The 27,981-nt window shown below is 35.0% G+C and overlaps 3 protein-coding genes across 3 annotated transcripts; 1 reads left to right on the top strand and 2 right to left on the bottom strand.

Annotated features, from left to right (window-relative positions):
• Nucleotides 1-9,588: 9,588 nt before the first annotated feature.
• Nucleotides 9,589-11,423, bottom strand: LOC110871926. Its single transcript, XM_022120681.2, has 5 exons — nucleotides 11,295-11,423; nucleotides 10,916-11,078; nucleotides 10,745-10,826; nucleotides 10,547-10,663; nucleotides 9,589-9,782 (listed from the first exon to the last, which is right to left on the bottom strand). Exons 2-5 carry the CDS (start codon nucleotides 11,035-11,037, stop codon nucleotides 9,732-9,734), a joined length of 372 nt encoding a protein of 123 aa, XP_021976373.1. The 5' UTR covers nucleotides 11,038-11,078; nucleotides 11,295-11,423; the 3' UTR covers nucleotides 9,589-9,731.
• Nucleotides 11,424-15,475: 4,052 nt separating this feature from the next.
• On the top strand, nucleotides 15,476-18,215 carry LOC110871925 (10 kDa chaperonin, mitochondrial). The gene is made up of 3 exons (XM_022120680.2): nucleotides 15,476-15,647; nucleotides 15,729-15,868; nucleotides 17,983-18,215. Exons 1-3 carry the CDS (start codon nucleotides 15,543-15,545, stop codon nucleotides 18,029-18,031), a joined length of 294 nt encoding a protein of 97 aa, XP_021976372.1. The 5' UTR covers nucleotides 15,476-15,542; the 3' UTR covers nucleotides 18,032-18,215.
• Nucleotides 18,216-19,177: 962 nt separating this feature from the next.
• On the bottom strand, nucleotides 19,178-23,646 carry LOC110871924. Its single transcript, XM_022120679.2, has 7 exons — nucleotides 23,490-23,646; nucleotides 21,761-22,007; nucleotides 21,607-21,662; nucleotides 21,134-21,212; nucleotides 20,879-21,017; nucleotides 19,763-19,876; nucleotides 19,178-19,669 (listed from the first exon to the last, which is right to left on the bottom strand). The coding sequence occupies exons 2-7, from the start codon at nucleotides 21,937-21,939 to the stop codon at nucleotides 19,478-19,480; spliced, it is 759 nt and encodes a 252-aa protein (XP_021976371.1). The 5' UTR covers nucleotides 21,940-22,007; nucleotides 23,490-23,646; the 3' UTR covers nucleotides 19,178-19,477.
• Between the last annotated feature and the right edge of the window lie 4,335 nt (nucleotides 23,647-27,981).

Raw genomic sequence — 27,981 nt, 5'->3', positions numbered from 1 at the left:
GGTATTCGGCTTCGGCACTAGAACGAGAAACGGTCGGCTGTCGTTTGGAGGACCAAGATATAAGGTTGTGTCCCAAGTATACACAATAGCCCGAGGTGGAACGACGAGTGTCGGGGCATCCGCCCCAGTCAACATCCGAGTAAGCTGTAAGAGTAGAGCTCGTGGAGATAGACATGTGAATTCCGTGATCGAGTGTACCCTGTACGTAGCGAAGAATTCGTTTTAAAAAGGCAAAATGCGGTTCCCGTGGGGCATGCATGAACAAACAGATTTGTTGGACCCCGTATGATATATCTGGACGAATGAAGGTGAGATACTGTAGTGCCCCGGCGAGACTGCGATACAAAGTCCCGTCTTGCAAAAGTGGACCGTCAGTTGCACTAAGTTTGGAGAACGTATCCACTGGCGTGGCACACGGTTTGCATGAGGTCATGTTGGCACGGTGAAGGATGTCCCGAGCATACTGTGTTTGAGATAAAAACATGCCCTTCGAATTCCGTTTAACCGAGATGCCCAGAAAGTGATGTAGAGTTCCCAAGTCGGTCATGGCAAATTCTCCTGAAAGAAGTTGAATAACATGCTGTAGAAGTGTAGAAGATGATGCCGTTAAAATAATATCGTCAACGTATAGAAGGAGAAATGCCATGTTATCACCGTGACGATACACAAATAAAGAACTATCGCACAAACTACCCTTGAAACCTTTGGAAGTAATAAAATTAGCAAATCTGTAAAACCATGCTCTCGGCGCCTGTTTTAGTCCGTATAAAGACTTACATAATCGGCACACATGGTGGGGTCGAGATTGATCAATAAAGCCGGGCGGTTGATGCATAAAAACCGTTTCATTCAAATCCCCATGTAAGAACGCGTTTTTAACGTCTAGTTGATGGATTGGCCAATTTCTTGATAAAGCAACCGATAAGACGGTTCTGATAGTGGCCGGTTTGACCACGGGGCTGAACGTATCCATACAATCGAGACCCACTGTTTGAGATTTACCGTTGACCACGAGCCGAGCTTTATAGCGCGCTAGAGTTCCATCAGCGTGGAACTTATGACGAAACAACCACATACATCGGATGACCGGATGAGATTCTGGTTTTGGAACCAACTCCCATGTACCATTATTTATTAATGCATTATATTCATTTAGCATAGCCTGTTGCCAATACGGGTCGGTAAGGGCTTTGATGTAGGATGTGGGTATAGGGTATTGGCTGTGTGAAGGGGTATTGGCTCTGATACCATATTGAATACTATGGTATCATTCATTGATCATGCACAATCGGAAGGGTACAATATATAGGAATTCACATAACAACTTTCCTAATCTATTCCTAACAAATATCCAGCAGATATGGAGATTGACTATTTCCAATATGAATGAGATCTGGTTCAAATATGAATGAGATCTGGTCCGCTAATATGAAAGACGTTGATCCATGGTGAGCTTTGCCATAATCTCTCGTAATGGGCCTTTTATTAATTATCCATTATTTCTATATCTTGGTCTTCATTCCATACATATATTTAAAGCCCGTGTTGCCCCTACCATTTATTAAAATTTAAGGTGTTACAAAAGTCTATATTAAAATCATATTCGATATCTAATTCTTAATTTCACCAACGGATTACTTAGGGATAATATATCACTAAATAGTTTCAACCGACGACCAAGTTTGGATTGCCCCACGTTGATGACTTGCCGGTGTTTATCTTTTTATATAATTCTTATGTCTTTCTTTTATGGGGAAATTCAATGGGTTCTGTTGAATTATTTTATCCGTTGGTGAGATGTCAGATACTTATTTTTCTAGTAGTGGTTCATAGTGGGAGATAAATTAGAGCTATGAAAATCTACACATTTTATTCAAATTGAGTGTACCAATTTAACTTGTTTACAAAGATTACAAAGACTAAACTTGCACGTTTGTGACACATATTCTATGATCTACAAGAGATGAACATATCATGAGAAAGAAGAAAGAGAGAGGATACCCCTAGCAATTGTATCAATGCCCATAGCTCCAAAGAAGATAGAGAAGAAAAATTTGGAAAATGCTTGTTACACACTATTGTTAATTTGAGACTTATAAAAAAATGAAATTATTTTTTAAGTTACATGTGGTGGTTAGTTTTAGACGTATTTAATCATACCACAAACTTATTTATCATATCTTCGTTAGAAAATAATTGAGTTATATGGTTTTTATCTATAAAAGGAAACTCTTTTATGAACATAAGTAACAAGTTTATACATACAAATCAAACAAATATATATTTAAATTTAAGAAAAAAACTTTTGAGATTGTGAAGCTCATAGTTTGAGGGAATGAAGATAGAAGGGCCCCTGCCTTATGGGTTTAAAATTACAAAGGAAAAGGACCAAACGGTGTAAAGCAAACAAGTTGTAAGAAAATCTGGGATTATTGCACATGTCAAGTTTTATGGAGTTTAGTTGTTTGTTTGCATCTATATATTTCAAGTGGGTCTAGGTGCACTCGTGCAATCGATATTATTTTTTATTCATTTATTATTATTATTATTATATTATTATTATTATTATTATTTTTTATTAGACAAATTAAATTTAGATTTATTTTGATAAGTATTAAGAATTTGTGAAATAAAAACAAGTGATCATCTTCTAGTATCATGCCACTTTACTACCTTAGTTTGATAACCTATCTCTAATTCATGTCACATTCCTCCTATTTAAGTCTTCTCTGTTCGAGGCCTGATTACGGTGCATAATAACTATTCTTTAGGTCATCGGAAATGTAAAGTAGTTTATGTGGTCATTCTTACAGCCTGTTGGTACATTTGAAAGATGAGAAATGAGTCGTGTTTTATGTTAATCCGCTTGTAGGCTTTCGATATTTTTGGCTTAAGAATAAGCCTTTCCTCAAAAATGTATCTGTGTAGATTGATGTAATTTTCAGTTGTAGTCCTTGTTGTTTTGTCAGTTTCTAGCGCCTTGCTAGTTTGGTTTAAAGATTTTTTCCGTTAAAAAAATCTTGTTTAATAAAAGATGAAAAACTTAATATATTGTTAGTTTTTAGAGAAAAAAATATTAGTTTTTTTAACAGCAAAGAAACTCATGTGTAAACCCACCCTTCTTGGGTCTGTGTCCAATGTCGACTCCTCGACCGTCGTGAGACTGCACCACTTGATGCATGGAAACCGGATGGAATCTGTAAACTCTCGCCCCCTGTTAGGTTCGGACCCGGGATTAAAGCCCAGATTCGTCCCTTTACTCACAGATCTGTTGAAAATAGCCCGAGCGGGAATCAAACCTGTGTCTCTACTAGTGGAGAGTAGGCCTTTTACAAGTGAACCAAATTCTTAGGAAAAAAATTATATTTGTTAACAATAAGTTCAATATTTTGTAAACTTTCTTTTTTTTTTCTTTCTTCTAGCATCTTGTTAGTTTGGGTTTTCTAATAAAATTCTGCCGTTAAAAAAAAAAAAACAATAAGTTGGAAAAAAATGGAAAATATATGATTGTTAGTGAAAGCGTGACGTGTTGAAACTTGAACAATGTTTTAGCGAAGTCACGTGCATGCTTTTCTTGTTTTGATCAATGATATTTCGAACAACGGAATCCAATAAAAAATGCATAAGTTAAATTGAATTTATAATATAAAAAAATTACATTTGATGAATGTAATTGGAGGGTCAAAAAGGGGGTTTAAACGAGGAGACATGAAAATGGTGCAAGTTCAGGGAGTCTCGATGGAAGGTTCAAGGTTAAGGGCTTGGGGTTAGGTGTGGGGATGCATGTGGACCCAAAGAGGTGCACCCTGTCGGCCTATTGGTAATTGGTCATGACCCTCTTCTCAACCAAGCACCATGGCTACCATCACAACCATCACCTCCACCGTACCACTCAATGATTGTTTGCATTTCCAACCTTATGGTGTGTTTACGCGGTTTTTGCTTTGTAAACATTCTAGCGGGTTTATCTACGTGTTGTAGCTCATGTGTGAGTTCAGAAATCAGAATGCTAGATACGGTTCATTGAACATTTCAGTGTTTCGTCTCGTCTCCATTATTGTGTAATAGATACACTACAAGTTTTGCTTGCATTTTTAGAGATTTCAATGGATGTTAAAATTTTAATATTGTCACACACATTATAATCTATGCAAAAGGTTTAGGCTCAAAAAGTTTTAATCAACATGCGATAACCCGAACTTATCATGTGAGAGATAAATCCGACTTATTGTGGGGCTACATACGCTAGTTGGGTTAAATATCCCACAAACTCGTAAAGAGATTTTGTAACTATGTGAGATTCTCCTGCAATGTTGATGACTAGGAGCCGAAAGGCGAAAACCTTCCATATGGTGTAAATCCCTAGTGCCAAAATCAACGTAGATAGAGGTCTATACGAGGTGTGTGTATATTTAAAGTTAGCAGTTCATCTTTCGCTATTTCTTGATGGATGTCAATGTGGTCTAAAATTCAATATGATCTAAATGTGGGTCTTTTTTTTATTTAATTTCATAAACTAAAATTTGTAGTTTAACAAGAAGTTGTTTTTGCACACTTCTTGAAAGCATCATACTAAGTTCATCCAAAGAGAATGTAGGATCCTTGCTTAAATCTCTTAGAACCAAAGTACACATACTATGAGGGAACTTAAGCCAAGTACACACCAACAAATTGGCTAGTTACTTTTACTTTTAGCATAAAACACACCCATGGTTCTAATAAACACACCCATGATTCTCATGTTCTTGATTCTTCTTGTTCATGTTTTTCTTGCTTTACTTTTAGCATAAAACACACCCATAGTTCTAATAAACGTAAGGATATTTTTCAATGGTTTCTACAAGATAAAACGAATCGATTGAAATTCACATGGTTTAAAGAATATATGAAGTTCTTGTTGGCTACTACAAATGTTTATTCGTATTATTATTTTTTTAACAACTAAAATCATCACATGTGCCCTTTACAGAATTTGAATCTACAATCACTTAGTTAGAGAATACACTACTTAACCACCAGGCTAACCGTTTGGGACACTACAAATGTTTACTATGTGTTGAAATCAGTACAAGTAGGGGTTTTGAATGAACAAGAACAAAGGCAACGTGATCAAAATGAAATGATTTGTCAAAGAATAAAATACGAGTGCCCTCACCAATCACCAATGACTGATACATGCATCCGAATGACTTCTATCAAGTCAATCTGGAACACTCATTGAAGAAAAAACGTTAATGCCAGAAAGATGGGGTAAATAAGGTTTTTTTATATCTAGATATCTACAAAGATTTAAACACGCATTACTTTTTTTAGGACAAAACATCATACAATTAGATATGGGTAGGGTAAATAAGTTAATCACTTTTAAGTTGATTTTTCATTGGTTGACAATGTTTCTAAGTTAAGGAATGAAATCACTGAGAATGAGAATGCTAAAGTTTCTAAAACTAAAAACAATAAAAATTAAAAAATATATTAAATATGAGTTAACACATTGTAGAAATGCCAAAACTAAAATAGAAAACACTATATAAACATATAAATCCTAGAATAAAAACATCCATCTAGCTTTTTATACCTCTTGTCCATAATCATCTATATGTTCAAGTTTTCTTATACAAAAATAATTGATTATAACAAAGAAAAACAAATGATATGCTATGGAATTTCAATCATATTATTATTCATAAATTCATCTACTTGTTCTTGTTCATGTGGCATAATCATCAAGCCCATGCACTTCCACATGTAGACACACACCCCTAGCACTTTACCCTACCTAATCTTAAACTTTTGTTCATGGACTTCAATTGTTTCAATCAAGATCCATCTCTCCATATCAATTAATAATTTAATATCTTTGGCCATCTTGATTACACAAATCCTTTCTTCAAGTGTGGTCCAAGACACAAACTTTGTGCAATTAGGACCACAAATTATGCTAAATAATCATTTTTTTATAAACAATATCTTTCCTCTTTATATTATATACTTGTACCGATATTTAAAGAACAATGATAGACGCGTTAAGAGTCGATAACTAAGGGGTTGTTTGTTTACCTTTTAATAAGACTCTTAATGGTTCTGACCTCTTACTGTTTCAGCACTTAATGGTTCAAACTGTTTGTTTCACGAGCAGATGTCTGAATGGTTCAGACATTTGCCTCTGAATGGTTAAGCATTATACAGAGTCTGAATGGTTAAGACCTCTAATCTGAATTGGTCAGACATTTGTCTTTGAACGGTAAGCATTATCCAGGCTTTTAATGGTTCTGACCTCTTACTGGTTCAGCATTTAATGGTTCAGACCTCTTACAAGTTCAGCAATTAACCATTCAGATGTTGCCAAACAGCCCATAAAAGTGTGAACACATTTCGTTTGTTAAAACTTAAAAGATACTCGTTCTAATTAAGTGGTCTTTTAGCAAAAGTGGTTTTAGTTTGTAAACACTTGAAACCGTAACAAACATAGATATTTATTTCTAAGTCTATTTATTTATTTATTATAATGTATGAATATTAGTTTTTTAAAGGAGTAAAAATATAAAAATATTAGTATAGAAAAAGGTCCAACCCAACTGGTACTTTGCCTAACTGTAAGGGCATTGCTAGCACAAACCTATTCAAGAATATCTTTGCAGCTCTCTTTCAATTAAAAAGAATGGTTGATATTGCTAAATACACCCGTGACAACTTTATTGTTATTATAGTTATCATTAGGGTGAAGGGGGTGCTCACCTAATAGGTGAGTCCCCTCTCTTACGTCAAACCAATCCCCGTGTGCCACGTCAACTCCCCTCTTAAACTCCCCTAACACCCCCATTTGATGGCGCCACTCCCCTATTAGGTGAATTGGGTTTTTTTTTTTTAAAAAAAAAAAAAAAAAAGGAAAGCATTGATTGGTTGAAAGTGGGCTGGCCCCACCACCTTTCCCCTCTCTCCTTCGGTGAGCCGCCACCTACCCTCTCTCCTCTCTCTACTCACCGCATCAATGGCGGTGTTCACCCCGACCGGTGAAACACATCCCCGAAGGGGTCCCCGAAATACACCCCGTACGCCCTTAATTCATTATTATGAAAATCTTACACTGTATGATATTGCCTAATGCGTTGTGGGCATGAAAGGGCAGCCACGTAGGCTGGGCTCTAAGCGCACACACCGGCACGAACGAGGGCGTGGGGCGGGAGCGTGAGCAGGCTCGTGGGCGTGGGGCATGGACGAGGGAGGAGGGGGGTGCTAAGGGGAGTTTTTCACCACAATTAGAGGGGAGGGGTTGGGGTATTCGAAGAATGTGAACGATGGCTGCTTACGTGATCAGGAGCGGACCCGAGAATTACGCTCATATTTATGAGATTAATTTTTGTCTGATTGTAATTTCGAAAATTTGGCAAACCTGCCTAATTTAGAAAAACCCTATAAAAGCCTCATGTAATAGTTTCACTCGTTCAGAAATATATCCTTTTCATATCCAAGAGTTATTTTTGTTATTAGCTACTGCTCTGCGTCCCCCCACCCTAGCTCAGTTGGTCAGTTGGTCTGGCGTTCTCCTTGGAGACGCCGGTTCAACTCCCGACTGGAGCAAAAGGTGCGGGACGTCCCAATGATAGATCGTTTCCTACCGAGGCATGGTTCGATCCGGAGGGCAACCCGGTTTTACCCAGCTATTACCCCAGCGAGGTTCTCGTGTGGGGGCAGTATGGTTTCTGGGTGAAGGTCAGTTTGCGCGGCGGCCGGGGCCCGATAGAACATCGCGTCCGGAGGCGGGGCTGACGGGGGTTTGTCTTTGCCAAGAACCCGGTGACCACTAGGTCCTGTACATAGAAAGTCACCCTTCAAAAAAAAGCTACTGCTCTGCGTCATTACGTGGCACCACTTTTTTGCTCCTGAAGCCCAAATACCCCCCTCCCCCCCCACACACACACACATACACACACTCACAAAAATCAAGATTGGCAATGTGGAAGCACATCCTTCAGTGCATACTCCTCTCTAAGAACACAACTATTGACAAACTAGCCTTAAAAATAAACAAAAATTGTTATTGACACTCCCATTTACATATATTTAAGAAAAAGAAAGTACAACAAAGGGTGCTCTTTCATGAACACTATTGGTTACCTTAATCTAAAGTTATTAACTCACCTCAAAATTGATGATTTCTGCAAAACTAGTGAATAGCCAAGTAAAAAAATTAAGTAAAATCCAATATAGTAGAACATGAGATAGTATATGATATCTTCTTATGTATTTCCTCACACAAAAAAGACAAAAACTAAACTATTACCAATGTTATTATACATGAATTAGAATATTTGCTAGGAAAACCGTGTAATATTTTTTTGAAAGAAAACAAATAAATTATATATACGATTGTATTCACACAAGCAGTGGCGAAGCTTGAGATTTTCGACCGGGATGTCGAAAACGTACATACCTAAAAAATTCTATACGAAAACTACATACCGGACACTACTGAGCGAAAAGTTCGAGGGTTGCCCCCCCCCCCCCCCCCCGGGCCCCTACAAAGTTGCGCCCCTGCACACAAGTATCGCGATGAAACTAACCAATGGATATAGACAAATGGTCTTTAGTGTTCTTTTATAGGAACAAATATAGTCACAGAGATATTTTAAAGAAAAAAAAGATATGTATGCTTAGAAGATCTTTAACTCACTTATATAATATTTCATTTGAATTATTTTTATTTAGCCTATTTTTTAGTTACATATAAAAGACAACAAAAACTAATTTTATAAATAAATGGGTTATGGGAGTGTGAGTTTCTAGGAGGAATCCATGTGATAAACATGAACATTCCTTTGAGATTGATGTCCTTCAAACAAAAAATATGTCATAGTTTTAATTAGAGGAATTTTCTTATCTATTTCCTACTAAACATGCCCTATATATTATCTTATTAATGTTTAAAATATATAAAACAAATAATGTAAAACATTACAAAACACTGATTTTGAGTTTTTATCCCCACTCAACTAAACTTTATTAATTTTTTTATTTGTAATCTCCAGTTTGATTTTTCCTATCTATGTTTATTGGCATCAAGATAGACATTATAAATAGTCTATCCTTGATGGGCCTGTTAACGGGCCTGTGATAGTAGACTATTAGCCGAAGTATAATGGGCTTAAGTTGATCCAGTAAAGTGACATATTCCACCAACATACTATCTTTAGTATCTTTGTACATTGGATATAAATTCATAATATTAAATTGAGTTAAATGACATTTTAGTCCCTGTGGTTTGTGCCATTTTGCCAGTTTAGTCCAAAGGTTTCCTTTTTCTCCTGTGGGTCCAAAAAGGTTTCACTGTTGTCATTTTAGTCTATTGAATTAACTTCATCCATTATTTATGTTAACGAGAAGGGCGATTCGGTCATTTTATATGGCCGAATTATCTTTCTAGTTAACATAATTACATATAAAATGACCGAATTGCCTTTCTGGTTAACAGAAAAAATGGATGAAGTTAACCCAGTGGATTAAAATGGCAACGGTGAAACCTTTTTGGATCCACAGGAGAAAAATGAAACCTTTGGACTAAACTGGTAAAATGGCCCAAACCACAAGGACTAAAATGGCATTTAACTCTATTAAATTACATGAATTATTTTGTCCAGATTGTATCACACAATTCACTTAGATCCTCACATAACACCCATGATGGATTAAAATTTAAAACTCACCACTAACAAGTTAATTCCATCCAAACATCAACCACTTCCATCAAGATGTCCATTAGAGGCAAGGTGTGCCTGATATTGCTGCAAAAACACAAAACAATGATAATAATTATAGGTCAAGGAGCATAAACATGTTAAATTTAGTCTATGTTACTTGTAGTAGACTAGACTAATATCATATCTGAATAGAGCGATTACTGACTTTCGACACGAATGTTATTATTACAACCATACATGCATGATTATTAGACGGCATTGTTATATTAATGTCACTACTACAGAGTTAGTACTTAAACTTATAACTATTAGTACCCAACCTTGTTACTTTTTAGAAAGAGTAAATTACAAAAATACTCATTTATGTATGTCACTTATTGCAAACTCTGTCCTTTGTCTTCAATAATTATGGAAAACGTACTTGATGTTTGCAAACCCTTGCATGTTATGTCCTTTAGCCCTAGCTCAGTTAATTTTTGTGGTTAAATCGGACCAAATGGACCCTACATGAGGGTATTTTTGTGGTTAAATCTGACTAAATGGACCCCACATGAGAGTAAAATGACCAAAATACCCTCACGTGGGGTCTATTTGGTCAGATTTAACCACAAAAATTAACTGAGTTAGGGCTAAAGGACATAACTTGCAAGGGTTTGCAAACATTGAGTACGTTTTCTGTAATTATTAAAGACAAAGGACACAGTTTGCAATAAGTAACATACATAAAGAACGATTTTTGTAAGTTACTCTTTTAGAAACTACTATTATCTTAGTACGTTTTTGTTTTGTTACTATTTAGATTCGCTATATCAAATGGTGGCTAAATAGAAAGCATTATTTCAACTTACAGCATGATACGCGTACGGTGATTTCCCTTGACGCTCAAAATGCTTAGCCATTATAGACCATTCGATCGGACCCCACTCTTCCTCTTCAAAGCAATTCCCAAGTGCAGATTTATACAACTATAAACAAACCGAAAGCGCAATCAACTCATAACTTCAATTAACAAACAATTACAATTAAACCCTTTTGCAAAATCTCACCTTAGTTGTATCAGTCAAAAGCTCACTCCCTGCAGGATACGACGCATAAAACTGATCACCTCTGGAGTACCCAGCTCGGGTCCTGCAACAATCATATGAAGAACAAACTAGAAACTTTAATAACACGAATAAAACAAACCCGTAACAGTAACAGTATACGGCTATACGTACGTATTGTTATTGTATGCATAGCTAATGAGAGCCGAGAACGAAAAAAATATGGTTTTTCCTACTGCTCTTCGAAACTTCTGAATCTTTAAAATTTCATTCCACCCATCATAGAGCCTACTCATCTTTAACAATTGATCATATAGTTTAGATGTTATAAGATTTCCTGTAATAAAATCAAAAAAATCCTAGTGAGGCATTTCATCGAACACTTCGTGTGCACAACTAGAAACGGTTTCTCATGCAATTAAAAGTGAAAGAGAGCTGTATCAAATCATAAATTAACAACTACAAGTTCTTATTTAGCAAATGCACGTTATAAATTTGAAAAATTTACATGAATTGAACAATTATACACAAATTTAGGGTTATTATCACTTACCAGAAAACAGAAAAAATTAGGGACGAAGGGTGTTGGTGCCTCGGAGCCGTGATCGGAGTGGCCAAAAAAAGAATATAAATAAAAGTTAAATTACAAACTTACCCTTAAAAATAAGCGAAAATGACCACAATAACCACCATTTTTATTTTTTAAATCAAACATGGAAATTTAGTCGTCCTTAAAAATGTGGACTAAGTTTTAGTCAAATATCCAAAAGCACGGGCTTAAGTGGCGAATTAACGAATTATTTTCTAGGGGTGAGAAGAGGGATTCAACCCAACTTTCAAGAGGTGCGATTGAGATTTTTGCTTATAAATTTGTAAGTGGGGAGCCCGCCCACCCAAGCCTTCACTTGGGTCTCCCTTGGTGTGCTTAGCCGGCACATTTTGCCAAACAACGATCCTAGCAAACACATTCATGGATGTCTTAGCAAAAGCGTAGGCTAAATTCTAGTTGTCTTAAATTTTTTGCTTTGACGTATGGGTTGTGTGAAACATTTTCATCTTTGGAGAAGATGAAAAATGGGGATAGAGCTTGAAACAATCTTGATACATATGCTCAAGTTTGAGTAATTGATTGTATGAGTAATCGAACCTCAATTTTCTTTAAATTTTGAGTAAGAATAATACGATCTGTGCAAAATAAGTTATTAACCTATGGGATACATATAGCTAAAATTAAACCAAAAAAAAAAATGAAGAATCTTTTTGCCGGAGAATATAATGAATATGATACTGTTATCTTAAAAGATATTTCACTAGATGCGAGCAGAAAACCGAAATAACTGAACCGTAACCGAAATAACCGATAAAACCAAACCGAAACAAAAACCGACGGTTCGGTTTTCGGATTTTTAATAACCAAAAATTTCAGTTCGGTCTTTGGATAACCATTTTCAATAACTGAAAAAAAAAAACCGAACCAAACCGAAATGAAAAAACATAGATTTTTATGTTTAAGTTTAAGTGTTTAACCCATGCTATTAAAAATTATTAATTTTATTCTTGAATATTAAGTACTTATAATAAAAACATTAAGATATTTATTTATAATTGAGATGATTTATTTATTGCCAATAACAAATAACAAAATTAAAACCTATATAAATTAGCAACAAAAACATGCAATACAAGTTGTAACTTGTGCTTTGGGAAATTTTCAAAAAAAAACTTGATTTTTTTTACTTTTAACCCAATGGTTTTACCTTTTTCAATTTTAACCCTACATAATTTGTTTTTTTAACTTTAACCCAAAACTTTTCATTATTTGCAATTTAACTTCACAACTATTGTCACTTATACTTTTCATCTTTCGCAAATTTTTGTTTTACGTATAGTTCTAAATTTTTCGAGTTCAAACGACGCAACGTACGAGTGTGGTTCAACTTTTTCATGTTTTGTTTCAAATTTTGCAAGTAAATTTTTGTTTTACGTATAGTTCTAAATTTTTCGAGTTCAAACGACGCAACGTACGAGTGTGGTTCAACTTTTTCATGTTTTGTTTCAAAATTTGCAAGTTAACACGACGCAACGTGCATGTGTGGTTCAACGTTTTACCTATATTTTTCGTGTTTGACAGGTTCGTCGCAACACACAGATCCTAGGTCGAGTCAGTGTAGTGGTCGATGACGGTTATGTGGCATTAGTACTACTTGACACCGTTTTACGCCCCGCCGCAACCCGGGGTGTGCTTTGAGGGGTTTTTCAAAGAAAAAATGGTAATGGATATGGTTGTTGTAACCTTGACTTTGGGGGTTTTTCAAAAAAAAAGATTTTTTTTACTTTTCACCCAAAAGTATTTCATAAATTACTTTTAACCCAAAACTATTTATTTTTTTACTTTTAACCTAAAACTTTTTATTCTTTGCAATCTATCATCACAACTTTTTTTACTTTCAACTTTGTTCCTTTATAGTTTTCATTTTCCGCAAATTTTTTGTTTTATGCTTGATTCTAAATTTTGTGACTTAACACATCGCAACGTGCGTCTTTGGTTTAACGTTTTACGTTCCGTTCTAAATTTTGCGAGTTAACACGACGCAACGTGCGTGTGTGGGTGAACGTTTTTACGTCGTCTATTTTCCCCATTTGACAGGTTTAACATAACGTGCGGGTCCTGTATCGACTTAGTTATAACTAAAGAATCCCCGCCGCATTGCGGCGGGTCGCAATTCTAGTTTAATATAAAAATTAACAATCTTCAAAGAATTATAAAAGAAAAAGTCATAATAAAAATTTTGAAGAAACATAAAAATTGATTAGAAGGTTAGGTTTATGTAAAAAGTTTTAGTTAAAAAGATTAAGTATAATAACTTAAATGTAACCATATAAGAAAGATTCTTAAATTTTAAATTATACTTTTTTATTTTTGAATATTACCTACTTTTGTTTTAAAAACCGAAATAACCAAAAAACCGAACCGAACCGGTGTAAAAACCGAAACCGAACGGTTTTGAAAAACCAAAAACCGACATTTTGGTTTCGGTTTTGATTTTGCCCAAAAACCGAACCGAACCATGCACACCCCTATATTTCACGACTAAGGGCACTAAGGGGCTGTTTGTTTAGCTCTTAATGGGGCTCTTAATGGTTCTGGTTCAGCACTTAGGGGGTGTTTGGTGTTGCGCTTTTAAAATAGATTATGCGTTTTCAAAATTGCGTTTTGAAAAAATATGTAGGTATATGCTTCTCCAAAACTACGTTTTGGAGGCAGATAATCACTTTTTCATCCAAACAATTTTTTAGATTATTTATGTTTTACAAACGCAATAATCAAATAATCACTTCAAAACGTAATCCCAAACACCCACTTAATGGTTCAGATTGTTTGTTTCGCGAGCAAATGTCTGAATGGTTCAAACATTTGCCTCTGAATGGTTAAGCATTACACTGATCTGAATGGTTAAGAGCTCTAATTTGAATTGGTCAGATATTTGCCTCTGAACGATTAAACCTTATACTGTCTCTTAATAGTTCAAGCCTCTTACTGGTTCAGCACTTAACCATTCAGAAGTTGCCAAATAGCCCCTAACTTGGGTGACCAATGATTATCGCTATCATTATTCATTGTCGAGGTTACTCAACTACTAAAAACCTGCTATTCATATCACTCTAGTATTCAAAAGCAACAAGTAAACTTAGCCAGCCACACTATGCCAAAAAAGCAACAAGAGTCATTAAATGAGGCTCCCACAGTAAGTTATTCTATTAACTTGTTCAATCATAAGTATTATTGTTCAATCATAAGTATTCTTTAAATGAATTAAATTATTTCATAGGTGATTAATTACCACTTTTAATTATAATTCACCTTTTATAGGCTAATAACTAAACAATAAATGACACTCATAGGAAACGAGTGATGTAAAAGAAAGAGTTAAATGCCATTTTAGTCCCTGTGGTTTGGGTAATTTTGCAAGTTTAGTTTAAAGGTTTCATTTTTCACCTGTGGGTTCAAAAAGGTTTCACCGTTGCCATTTTAGTCCACTGGGTTAACTTCATCATTTATTTCTGTTAACGAAAAAGACAATTAGGTCATTTTATATGGCTGAATTGCCCTTCTAGTTAACATAATTACATATAAAATGACCGAATTGTCCTTTTCGTTAACTAGAAAAAATTGGATGAAGTTAACCCAGTGGACTAAAATGGCAATGGTGAAACATTTTTGGACCCACAAGCGACAAATGAAACCTTTGGACTAAAATGACAAAATAGCCCAAACTACGGGGACTAAAATGACATTTAACTCTAAAAGAAAAAACCAGTTTAGACCCAATGAATTGGTTTTCAACCCGCCTGGATCCAGAAAAGAAACCAGTTTGAGCCCCGAGCCAATCTGTTGGTTTGGCATAGGTTCAGGATAACCCAAATCGACTCGGGGCCAATAAAAAACCTGGGTTTAACGCTTCAAATCGGTTTGAACCCGATCCAAATCGATTTACAACCCAAACCAATTCGAACCCAAAGGTAAAAAAATGGACCAGTTTACAACCCGAACCGCTTTAACCCAAACCGAATTTCGTACACCTCTACATAAAACACAACAGTTGGATCGGATCAATTTTTCCTAAGCCCAACAACTATAGGCCTACTAGTATCATGAATCGAAAGTGGGCCGGGCCACAATGATTCGCAGCCACCAGAACCAGTTCACAGAAAAACCCTAAACCCTCAAAAAAAACAGACTTACTAGAACCTTCCACCACCATTTAAATCTGGAAAACACCTCATTGACGCTATCACAGCAATGGCGAAGCGTCTGATCCCATGCCTCAACAGAGTATTGGTGGAGAAGATTGTTCCTCCTTCCAAAACCACCGCCGGTATTCTTCTACCGGAGAAATCATCCAAGGTGATTATTGTTGTTTTTCTGTTTATCATCCGGTTTGGATCTGGTTTTGATTCAACGGTTGATTTGTGTTGTGGATTGCAGTTGAATTCAGGAAAAGTTATTGCTGTTGGACCGGGAGCTCGTGACAACTCCGGTAACACGATTCCGGTTGGTGTCAAGGAAGGAGATACTGTTTTGTTGCCGGAGTATGGAGGCACCGAAGTAAAGCTTGGTGAAAAAGAGTACGTATTTTGTTTTTTTTTTTTTTTTTTTATGTAGATGCAGTCATTTTAGCTAGGATGCATTTGTTGATTTGCTAGTAAGTAGGGATTAGATTGGTACCGAAGTGTTTTTATATGATTAATCTGTTTATTTTAATTGATTTTGATTAATCAATTTGATAGAAAGATGAACATTAGGGCTGCAAACAAACCAAACGTTCGGCGAAAAGTTCGTGAACCGTTCGGTGGGAAGTTCGTTTGTGTTTGTTTGTTTATTAAACAAACGAACACGAACAAGAAATTTCATTCGTTTAGTTAAATGAGCAAACATGAGCAGAGGTCGTGTTCGTTCGTTTATGTTCATGAACATTCGGTAACGTGTTCGATACTTCATTGGTGTTTTTAATTTGTGTTCGTTCGTTTATTAAACAAACGAGCACGAACAAGAAATTTCATTTGTTTAGTTAAATGAACAAACATGAACAGAGGTCGTGTTCGTTCGTATATGTTCATGAACATTTGGTAACGTGTTCGATACTTCATTAGTGTTTTTAATTTTTATATTTATTTAAATACTTCAAAATTCTAACAAATTAAATGTCTAATAAGTGTCGGTGTATTATATATTCTGTTCATGAACGATTGTTTGTGTTCGTTTGTTTCCATTTGTGTTCATGAACATTAGTTTGTGCTCATGTGTGTTCGTCAACGTTCGTTGCCTAAAATTAACAAACAAACACAAACGAACACGAACAAGTTCATTTCCTTAACACACGAACATGAACATAAAATCCCGTTCGATAAGTGTTCGTGAACGGTTCGCGAACACATATTTTTCTTTACGAACGAACATGAACAAGTTCGTTTGCTGCCCTAGGAGTGCTCATTACTGTAGCTGTTATTCATGATCTATGTTAGATAGTTTGATTTAAATTGGAAACTAAACATTTGATTTTGTTTATATGAATATTTTATTAAAGTTATAAATACATAGTGACCTTTTCATAAACAATTTCGGTACATGATTATGTGTTTGCTATAATTGATTAAGGATGTTCATACTTGATTAAGCTATATATCCTAAATGATCTATTTGATTAGGGCTGGCATATCGTGTATACCCGTACACGATAAGACACGGCACAATAACTTATCGTGTCCTTTTTTTCAAACACGAACACGACACGATATACTCGAAAATTACCTGTTAATACTTGTTAACACGACTGTTCGACTGTTATACACGAAAATTACCTGTTAATATCTGTTAACACGAACCCGACATGCTATCTGAGAGTTACAGAGAGAGTTTAGGGTTTTATTATTTTTTTTTTAATTGAACGAGGAATGAAAATAGAAAGGAATTAAGGAACCCACACGCACATGGCTGATGAGTTTTATTTAATTTAATTTCTTATCGTGTACTAACGGGTATTAGCACGTAAACAGGTATTTAACCTGTTTATACACGAAAATTAACAGGTAATCTCGTGTCTACCTGTTTGGTACACGATACCTGTTAAGGCCGTACACGATACCTGTTAACTTCGTGTAGGTTTGTGTCGTGTATTCGTGTAAAATTGCAAGCCCTATATTTGATAACAAGAAGTTCCAACTCACTCTAAAATGATGAATTTCAAAGCCAAGATGAAGAACATTAGACGCAGCGAATGCTCATCGTTCCAGCTGTTATCTAATGTTTTATGTTAGATAGTTTGATTTAAAGTCGATAATAAACTTATAAACAATCCATGTACATAAGTACTTTATGTAAATTTGGGTTTGAAACGGGCATGAATGTCAAAAAAGGGGAGAATCTTTAATCAATGATTCTGAAATACTTACAGGTTTTCTGTAGGGTGCTCTATCATTCATGCCCTCTACATCAATTTTGTTGTTCATTTCACATGATTTGTTACTATTTCATGTGAAACGAACGTAAATGATGGCTTCATAGTACGGGTTTGTGCTTTTTTTGAATCTTGGTTTTTTAACCTTGGGTTCAAACTCTTCTTCGCATTCCCGCCTCCATACGCCATTACATTTTTCATTGTCATTTTATCAAAGTTAATACAATAATAATTTTGGTTTAAGATGATTTGCTGTTAAATGTGTTTTTGCTCTGTTTGTTGCAGGTATCATCTTTTTAGGGATGAGGACATTTTGGGAACTTTGCATGACTAGTTTTGCAAACAGAAATCTTTTCCTGGTGTGTGGATGTTCTAATGTTATGTTTGAGATAGTAGACTGATTGTTGAGCTAAAAGATTTGTTGACTAATGGCTGTTATATTCCAAGTTCATAATTGCAATGCAATAACATTTACATAAGATATTGCCTGTGTTTTTGTACCATTGACATTTTTTAAACATTATCTGGATCTTGAATTGTGCAGCATGTTTCATGACAACCGCTAATCAAAAAGTTGTTCTTACGTAGTTGGATTATAATTTAGGGGCTGTTTGGTAGCCTCTGAATGGTCACTAAGAGGCTACCTTTTAATGGAATCATTAAGAGTTTTACCAATGAGAAGGTAGAAAAATGTGACATGTGATGATTTACCATTCAGAGGTTACCTCTTAACCATTCAGACTTGAGGTTACCTCTTATTCATTCAGAGGTTTTAAACCATTAAGAGGTAGCATCTTAATGGTCATTAAGAGGCTACCAAACATCTATTGTGCGCTTTTGGCAACGTTAGTCTTATGTCGTCGTAGACCCAAGTAACATATTGTAATATGTAAATTCATGATCATTATATTTGACCCGCTTAAACCTGGCCTAAATAGCGTATTGTATAATTTGTAAAGTTTGATTTATTTGACCAGCTTAAACTCGACCAAAAAAAATGCACAGGCTTGCGTACCCTCTTCGATCATCTTGTCTGTCGACATGTTTCTTGTATCATACGTTTGACTCTTTGTCCCACTTCTCTACCGGGAAATTCGATGTGGTTTTAGGTGGAATAAAACACTTTATGGCCATTGGACGTATGAACAATAATCTTTATGAACTTTGAGAAAAGCTAAACAAGAAGTAATGCACAAAGACTAACTTATGATGTTATATAACTGTCATATAAGTTGATTAAGTATTTGAAGTGTTATATGTGGGCTTATAACTGAACTGAAAAAATCTGAATGAGAACTTACAGACGACGGCTTTTATAATCTAAAATGTGATGTAGCGCGGTAATGGTATGAAACCGCGCTAAAGGTGTAAACCTCAAGTATATTGTTTTATGGAGTTTTATACAATGTCATCCTCATGCAGCTCCTGAACCTTCAATCTCATTAGATTTGATTACATGTGACAATTTCTTATCATCATATGCTATTCATATCACTCAAGTCTTCAAAAGCAACAAGCAAACTTAGCGAGTCACACTATGCTGACACGGTAGCGTGGCTCAAAAATGATCCAATTCTATTACATTGGCATTTAATAACATAATTACACCCACAAACCTACGCTTACATACGTAACGAAACGACAATAAAAAAAATCAACAAAACGGACGTGTCTATGGTCTTTACTTCATGATGGGTTCAATGATGCACCGATAAGTTTTAAAAACCTCTAAAAATAATAAATTGAAAACGGGCCATTTCGACAAATTAGGATTACGCTGCTACTCAAGAAGCTTGTTACAAGCACCGACACCTATAGCAGCAGCTAGATGCCAACCAGCATGAAGATATGGTATTTCAGGAAACAAATCATCAGCCACGAAAAACGCACCGCCTAAAAGCGCCGACATTTTGTGAACATTATGCACTAGTTTAAGCTCGGGGTTTTCAACCGCTCTTCTTGCAAACGCAACCTGAAAAAAATAAAAAAAAAATATTATTGAGAAATATAATTTCATAATCAAATTCGAGACGCTAATTATTTGTTACACACTAATTTTGTATACCTCCATCATCCCAGTATGAACAGCGGAAACCATGAGTGGTTGAATAGGAAGACACAAGGCGGATGCAGCCATTAGAAGTTTCGGGTTTTCATCCCTAAGAGCCCTCGATAAGCACTGGAAAAAAAACAATCAATGATTATTCTTGTATTTTATGTATTAACGATGAGATAGGTATACAAAAATTAGTTCATCCCTAAAGTTTGGCTAGTTTTGCGACTTTCGTCCAAAGGTTTGTTTTTTTTCGAAGCTGGATCCAAAAGGTTTGAAATCTTTTGCCATTTTATCCAACTCGTTAACTCCATCCATTTTTCTCCGTTAAGCCAGAGGTATTTCCGTTTTTTTTTTTTGTTAACTTAAAGGGCAATTAGGTCTTTTTCACTTCATGTACAAGCATTTAGCATAAATATGTACAAGCATAGTTGTTAAAAGCCATCGCCTCTTGCGCCTAGGCCCTTTTTTCAGGCGAGGCGAGTCAGTTGCGCTTTAAGTCGAGGAAATTGCGCTTTAATTCTCCAGGTGCTGGTTCAGGCGCACATTCTGGCGAGATTCATAGATTCCGGAGAGTTTCCGGCCAAATTCTCTAAATTCCAACAAGATTCTAGCCAGATTTATACTTTTGTCTAAGGAAAACTAGTTTTCTACGGCAATACACTAATATTTTAGAACTTTTGGTTCAAAATAGATGATATAAAGTTTTATATAATAGATTTTGTTTATTTAATTTGAAGAACAGTATTCTTTTTCTAACACATAATATATTTTTATTTTTTTCATCATGCGCTTTATTTTTCGTAGGCCCTCGCTTTTTTTGCGCCTAGGCCCCAAGTGAGATCTATACGCCTTGAGTGCGCCTAGCGCCTTTAATAACTATGAGTACATGTATTCAATTAAATGGCAATTCGGTCTTTTTCACTTTATGTACGAAAATATCCCTGACTTAATAGAGAAAAATGGATGGAGTTAACAAGCCGGACGAAAATGGCAAGATTTTAAACCTTTTGGATCCAGATGCGAAAATACAAACCTTTGGACGAAAGTCGCAAAACTGACCAAACCTCAGGGACGGAAATGGCATTTTACTCATTGATAAAAATAGGTAAAAGCGTATTTACTAACCACTGTAGCCGTAGCGATCATTGTGTAGTCGGCCCATCTTAAATACTTTCGCCACCTCCCTTTAGAAGAATGGTACATACTTGAAGCAATTCCCACTCCGATTAATGAATTGGCGTAAAGCTTAGAATTCAAATTCTTTCTAAAAATTGAAAGCAAATAAAAGGTTAGTATTTGCACGCTTCAACAATACGCTTCTTACTTTTATTTCATATTAAACATACTAATCAACATTGAGGAAATCGAGGAAGAACATGCCTTGGAGCTTGGATACCAACGGCAATAAACGGAATTGAAGTAAGTACGTTTGCGATTCTCTCACCAAGATGTCTATCGCCTACCACATTTTTTAAAATAAATGTTAGAATATATAGAAGAGTAAATTACGTTTTTGGCCCCTGTGGTTATATCACTTTTACTATATTAGCCCAAAATAAGAATTTTTAACATATCTGCCCCCATGGTGTCTATAACTAACCATTTTGGCCCCTAAGTCTAGAGATCATGGGGGCAAAAATGGTTAGTTGTAAAGACCATGGGGGCTAAAATGGTTAGACATAGGGGCCAAAATAGTTAGTTATAGAGACCATGAGGGCAGATATGTTAAAAATTCTTATTTTAGGCTAATATAGTAAAAGTGATATAACCATAGGGGCCAAAAACGTAATTTACTCTATATAGTATATCGACCAAGTGATTATATAAACGCATTGTTGTATAATTGTTAGTACCGTGCATACAACCATGGATGGGTCTCAAACACGATGGTCTCTGCTGCCATACTCTCCTATTATAAATAAATAAAAAAAAAGACGAAAAATTGTGAAAATACTTGCGATCGTCAAGAATATTGGTAAAAATAGAATGAGTTGATAGGCTACTAACTGCACGGTATGGACTCTTAAGAGTTGATTAACTCCTATGGTCAACCTTCCATAAGTTGACTGCGGAAAGTTCCCATTTTGAGAGATTTCTTCTAACTCAAATGGTGAATGTTGAATCACCTGGACTCCATGTACATGCTCTAGGGATCTTCTTGTGCTCACTTGATTCGCTTGACCCATAAGTCAATTGGCAATCAGTCAACCACTTGACTGATTGCCAACAACGATAAAGGTCACTAGAAGGACAGCTGGAAAAGGTATTCATAAAAATCCAATTAAAAAAATAAAAATAACGGCTAAGAACGAATATCGGGAAATTGGTGAAAACATATTACAGATAGAGGACACATCATATAGACATGCAAAGACCACCCCGAATAGACTAAGTACTAAGCTCCTAAAGCAAGAAAAAGAAAAAAAAGCCAGTGTCATCATTCTAAAAGTCCTTAACCTTAATCCTACGTCTCCATGAACTGCTAAAAGTTTCAACCCACGGTTATCTTATATGAAATACTAGCCACCCCCAATCTTTCCCTAAAAACCTCATTTCTTATCCTATCTAACCTAGTGTGCCCACACATCCATCTCAGAGTCCTCATCTCTGCTACCTCCGGCTTACGTGCATGTGTCTTCTAGATAGCCCAGCAATCTGTTCCGTATAACATAGCAGGTCTAACTGCAATCCTATAAAAATTTCCCTTTAATTTAGTTGGGACTTGGGAACCTATTGTCGCACAATACCCCAATTGCTGCTTTCCACCTACACCATTCATCATGGACATCGTGTGCTACCTCACTATCTATCTCCCCATCTTCAATCCGCAGAGGGGCCACCTAGAGATGTACAAATCGGTTTTTTTGGAAAAACCGAACCGGTTATTTATGAAGAGAATGAAAACCGGTTTAAAAAAAAAAAAAAAAAAAACGGTTTTTATATCTGAAAGTGGTAACCGATCCTAACCGGTGTAACCAGTTTTATAACCGATGAGAGATTAACCGGTTATGAAAAACCGTTTTTTTAAACGTTATTGGTTAACCGGTTTTTTCGCTAGAATGTAAACCGGCCTTATAACCGATCCATCGATTAATAACCGAACCGGTTAAAAAAAAAAACGGTTTTTATAAAAACCGGTTTCGGTTTTTTTTTTTTTTTTTCAGTTTCGGTTGAAAAACCGGTTTTTTTGTACATCTCTAGGGCCGGGGCCATACCCCTTCACCATCCCTTTGTACAAATGATCATAAATGCTTGAACTAACTACCTGCGGAACCACTTTGCCCTCAATGGTGATCTAAGTGTCCTCTGCACCTCTAAAATCACAGTATAGGTATAGATACCGACTCTTAGGGCGATTAATCCTTAAACCTTTGCCTTCTAAACCTACTCGCCACTCATCTAACTTCGCATTCGGGCTCTGTTTACTCTCCGCAACTAACATAACATCATCCACAAAAATACTATCCCTAATTGACTAAGTCCCATGAATATTGGAGCATTTGGTCGAACATGTAGTGTGCAACTGTTAAGGGGAACTTAAAAACTGCAAATTTAACTTCAAATTCATCACAAAAGATTAAATTACAAGCGACAAGATAACTTTAACATTAAAAGCTTAAAACCCAAGTTCTGAATTGGGACATCTGATCAGTTAATTGCATATACACTCAAATCATGAACCCTAACAAAAGTCTCAAACATGTTAAGAAATAGAGTGAATGAACCCTTTGATTACCTGAAGAAACGTTGATTGAACGAGGAGAACTGATGTGGGTATGAATCAAGAAGACTCGAGAGTTGAAGAAGCGAATTAAAAGAGGAATATTGGCATATTCTTCTTGGCACTCTGATTTCCAATCTTCCAGTAGGGCTATGAGTCAAAAGTTGTTGGCATTTCCACTGGCCCACTAACACAATTATTAAAACCAGTTTGGTTGGACCCGACCCGACCCGACTCGTAGGGTTGAACTCAGGTTGAGAACCACTTGATTGAAACCGGTTAAATTCCAAACTAAACGGGCTATATCCGGCTTTAAACCAAACCAAACCAATCATCCCCCCCCCCCATCTTATAAACCGGTTTAGCCCGACCCAGTTTGATCAAGAACTAATTTTGACTATCTTTGATTGAACACGAATTAGCTTGGGCCAGAACTCGATTTGTGCATCAAGTTGTATGCTTTTAATTATGGAATATTGGATTTTAATAATTTTAATTATTCGTCGTTGGATGTCAACAGTCGCAACTTCAAAAATAACCACTGGCAGTCCCAATTATTAACATATTGGCCTCCAATTCCAATAGACCCTGACTAACAGAACCCTAACGTCGTTAGTCTCCGGTTGCTGGAAAATTTAACCTTTTCGTCCCAAACCTCTTTGTAATCTTATTACGGACCTCTAGCAACCTTTTTTTCTAGTAAAAGCCCCAATTATTGAGATCGCTAGAAAATTTCTTTTTCGCCGGAAAAAAACTAAATTTTTGGCCGGAAAACTCAACATTTTCGTCTTAAACCTCTTTGTGACCTTAGATCGGATCTTTAGGAACTGTTTTCTGGCCAAAAACGTTTTCCCAACGACTGAAGACTGATGGTGGTGTTAGGGTTGTGTTAGTCATAGTCTATTCGAGGCCAATATGTTAATAGTTGAGACTACCCGTTGTTATTTTTAAAGTTTGGATTGTTGGTAACCAATGACGAATAGTTGAGATTATTAGAATTCAATATTCCTTTAATTACATACTAAGTGTCTAAGATATTAAATGAATATGTTTGGCCATGGCTTAAAAGCCTAGTGGCATCTTGAGGGTGAGATAAGGCTTTGGGAGAAATAGGTACCGGGTTCGATTCCTACAAGGGGGTTTTCCCATATTTATTGGGTTTTCATCATGAATTGATGTATAGCATTATGCCTAGACGCCTAGTGGAAATGCATATGATCGGGTGGTTACGCTGGTGGCACGATAGTACTCCAGTGGGTTTTCCCATATTTATTGGGTTTTCATCATGAATTGGTGTATAGCATTATGCCTAGACGCCTAGTGGAGATGCATATGATCGGATGGTTAGGCTGGTGGCACAATAAATCGATAATACTCTAGTGGTACGTCAATGATCTAAATTTGCGGTTAAAAAAATGAATATGTTTTTAATTAATTGTAGTCAAATTTTTATCAGTCCAAGTTTTTATTTCCATTTTTTATTGGCTAACAAGAATTATATATAGTTTTAGCATTATTTTAAATGACTTATATTACATTTCATTATAATATTTTGATAAATTATTTTCACATCTAGGTTTAGGATGGGACAATTCAGTTCAATTATATGGTACATTATTAAACGCGTTATCGGTAACCACTCCACCGACTACAAAGTAACTTCATCGTCTTCATCCCTATCACATGTCACTTTTCCATTTGAAATTCAGAACCCTTTATAATCCATTCTCCTTTTCACCCGACACTAATCATTTCAACAATTTCTTTAAAAAGTTATAGGCCCCCTTTCAGATATGAAAACTAGATGGCAGTGGGGTGGGAGGGGGGGGGGTCTTGGTCGCCGAAGATGGATGGTGGTGGACGGTGACGACCAGAATCCGGTTTGCCTTAAGAGAGAGAATAAAGTGTGTGTTGATTTTTTTTAGTTTTATATACATAAACAGAAAGAAATGAAAAGGTTGGGGGAAAAACCAAAATTCCCTTGATTTGATTTAACAAAGAAAACTAATTGGGTTAGGACCAAAAGACAAGATTTTGAAACATTAATTACAAAAATGTCACTTTTAAAGCCTAGGACATATGTTGAAATTGAGTATAAAAATAAACAACAATGTTTGTAATTTACTCTTAAACTTATAAGTTATAACCCATGTTTTGATTTTAAGATTGTTCATAACTTGCCAGTTTTGGCTATTGTCTAAATAATTAAAAAAATGTTATAATCATAAATATCATTTGACAAAGAACTATAAGATTATGTGTAGTGGTACACATGAAATCATTAGTCAAAAAACTATAAGATCATGTGTAGTGGTTGTTACACATGAATAATGCCTTCACTCATAGGCGTTCTGCACATGGCAGTCCAGTCAGCATGAGACATTATGGAGCGTTTTAATAAAATAGGTGTAGTGAAGATGTGGGTATTGTGGGGAATTATGTTAAAAGAGGTGTAATATAATAGAATAAAATAAAATAAAACCATCAAGAAAATCTTATTGGCCAAACAAAAACCATCAGGGAAGTCATTGGCCAAAAAGAATGAACATGAGCGTTATAAAAAGAACGCCAAACCATTTTCTTTTTGAAAAAAAAACACCCAGGAGGACGGTTCCAAGGCGTGGAGGGGCATTTTCAAAGAGCCCAAAAACCCTCCACTGGTCTAACTATTAAAAATTTATAACTGAACCGCTACAGTAGTTTGATATAATACAGTTATTTTATTATGTTTGAAAACCAATTGGGCCCAGTCAATAGCTTTTGACTATCGATTTGTATGGACGGTTGTATAACTTGTATGTCGGCAGCTTGGGGGATTACTGACCTGACAATAGGAAAAACAGAGCTAGTGTGACTGACTATATTATATTTTATATTTTTTGAAAAGAGCTTTTATGTGTATGTCAAACTTTTATTTGTTTATTATCTACCGTTACAAATAATTGAATGTAATGCATACTAGATTTCTTATATCGTGCGTTGCGGCGAAACCGAGCAAATAATAATATAAAACAAACGTAATTTGAAAATAAAGCATGTTGTTTAGAAAGTGAAACCATTAGAACAATTTAGTTTATCATCGTACCATTTTATAATACTAAATAAATAATTTATTTTGAGTATAACCCCGTTTTAACAAAACTTATAACGGAATGTCAGGGAAAGAAACCAAGCACAACTACGTATTTAAGTTTTTAGAAAAAAGTTATAAACGTAACTTATTAAAGAAGTATCAAATTAATCGATAAATTAATATATGTTAAAACAAGAAAAAAACAATTATTAATAAAAGGTAAAGGAAATAGATGTTTAGAAAAAAGGAAAATATGTTATTAAAACTAAATATAATAATAAACTATTATAGTATATTAAATAATAAAATAATAAAAAAACTATATATTATTATAAAAATAAATTTACTATTCATCGTCCCTTGAAATCAATATTATTAAAATTAAATGTAATAATAAACTATTATAATATATTAAATAATAAAATAATAAAAAAAACTATATATTACTATAAAAATAAATTTACTATTCATCGTCCCTTGAAATCAATATATATATATATAATATATATATATATATAATGGTGTGTAACCGAGTTGGTTCTCTGGATTAAGATTTGATAAACGGTTGAATTATAGTTGAATCCCAACACTCCTGAAAAGAAACACCTTTTATAAAGGTCACTTAATAAGTTAAATTTACATCTTACATGATAAACCTCATGTGGTTTAACTAGTTCAAGCGTATTGAGAACTATTAGTTGTACTACAGACGGATTTGGATAGATTTTCTTCTTTTCTTTTAATTTTTCTAACGACATAAATTTTATCTATACTATATAATAAAAGAAACCACTTTAAGAACACTTGTCATCATATTAGGCCATGTCTTATGGATAATTATAATTTTAGTTTAATCTCTTCTAATTAATTATTATTACTTTTATATTTATCTATTTACTTCAAATTCAAACTTAGTTATCTAATTTAATATTAGAGTAAATTATGATTTTGGCCTCTATGGTTATATCACTTTTAACATTTTAGCCCAAAAAGAAAAATTTTTAACATCTGATCACTCAACGTCTTTTTTTCTGATCCTTTTGGACCCCAACGTTTTTTTTTTCTAACCCTAAGGGTTAGAAAAAAAAAACGTTATGGGCTCAGATGTTAAAAGATTCATTTTTTTGGCTAAAAGGGTAAAAGTGATATCACCACAGAGGCCAAAATTGTAATTTACTCTTGATATTAACTATATATTTGAACGTTTTGTTTAGTTTGGTATCAAATAGATTTTACGAAACTTAAATAAAATTAACTAATATTATTTATTATTTCTACATTTACAAGTTTTAAATAAATGGTTAAATTTATTGAGACTTCGTTACATTTAATATATGAAATATTTTTATTTTCATTACTAAAAAAATTATTATATCAATTTTATTACATAATTTATAAATCAATTTGTCAGAACTGGTACCAACATTTTATCAC

Source organism: Helianthus annuus, chromosome 8, assembly GCF_002127325.2.
Source record: "Helianthus annuus cultivar XRQ/B chromosome 8, HanXRQr2.0-SUNRISE, whole genome shotgun sequence".
NCBI lineage: Eukaryota > Viridiplantae > Streptophyta > Magnoliopsida > Asterales > Asteraceae > Helianthus > Helianthus annuus.
Note: the sequence above shows the minus strand (reverse complement) of the source record. Positions and strands in the feature narration are given on the sequence as shown.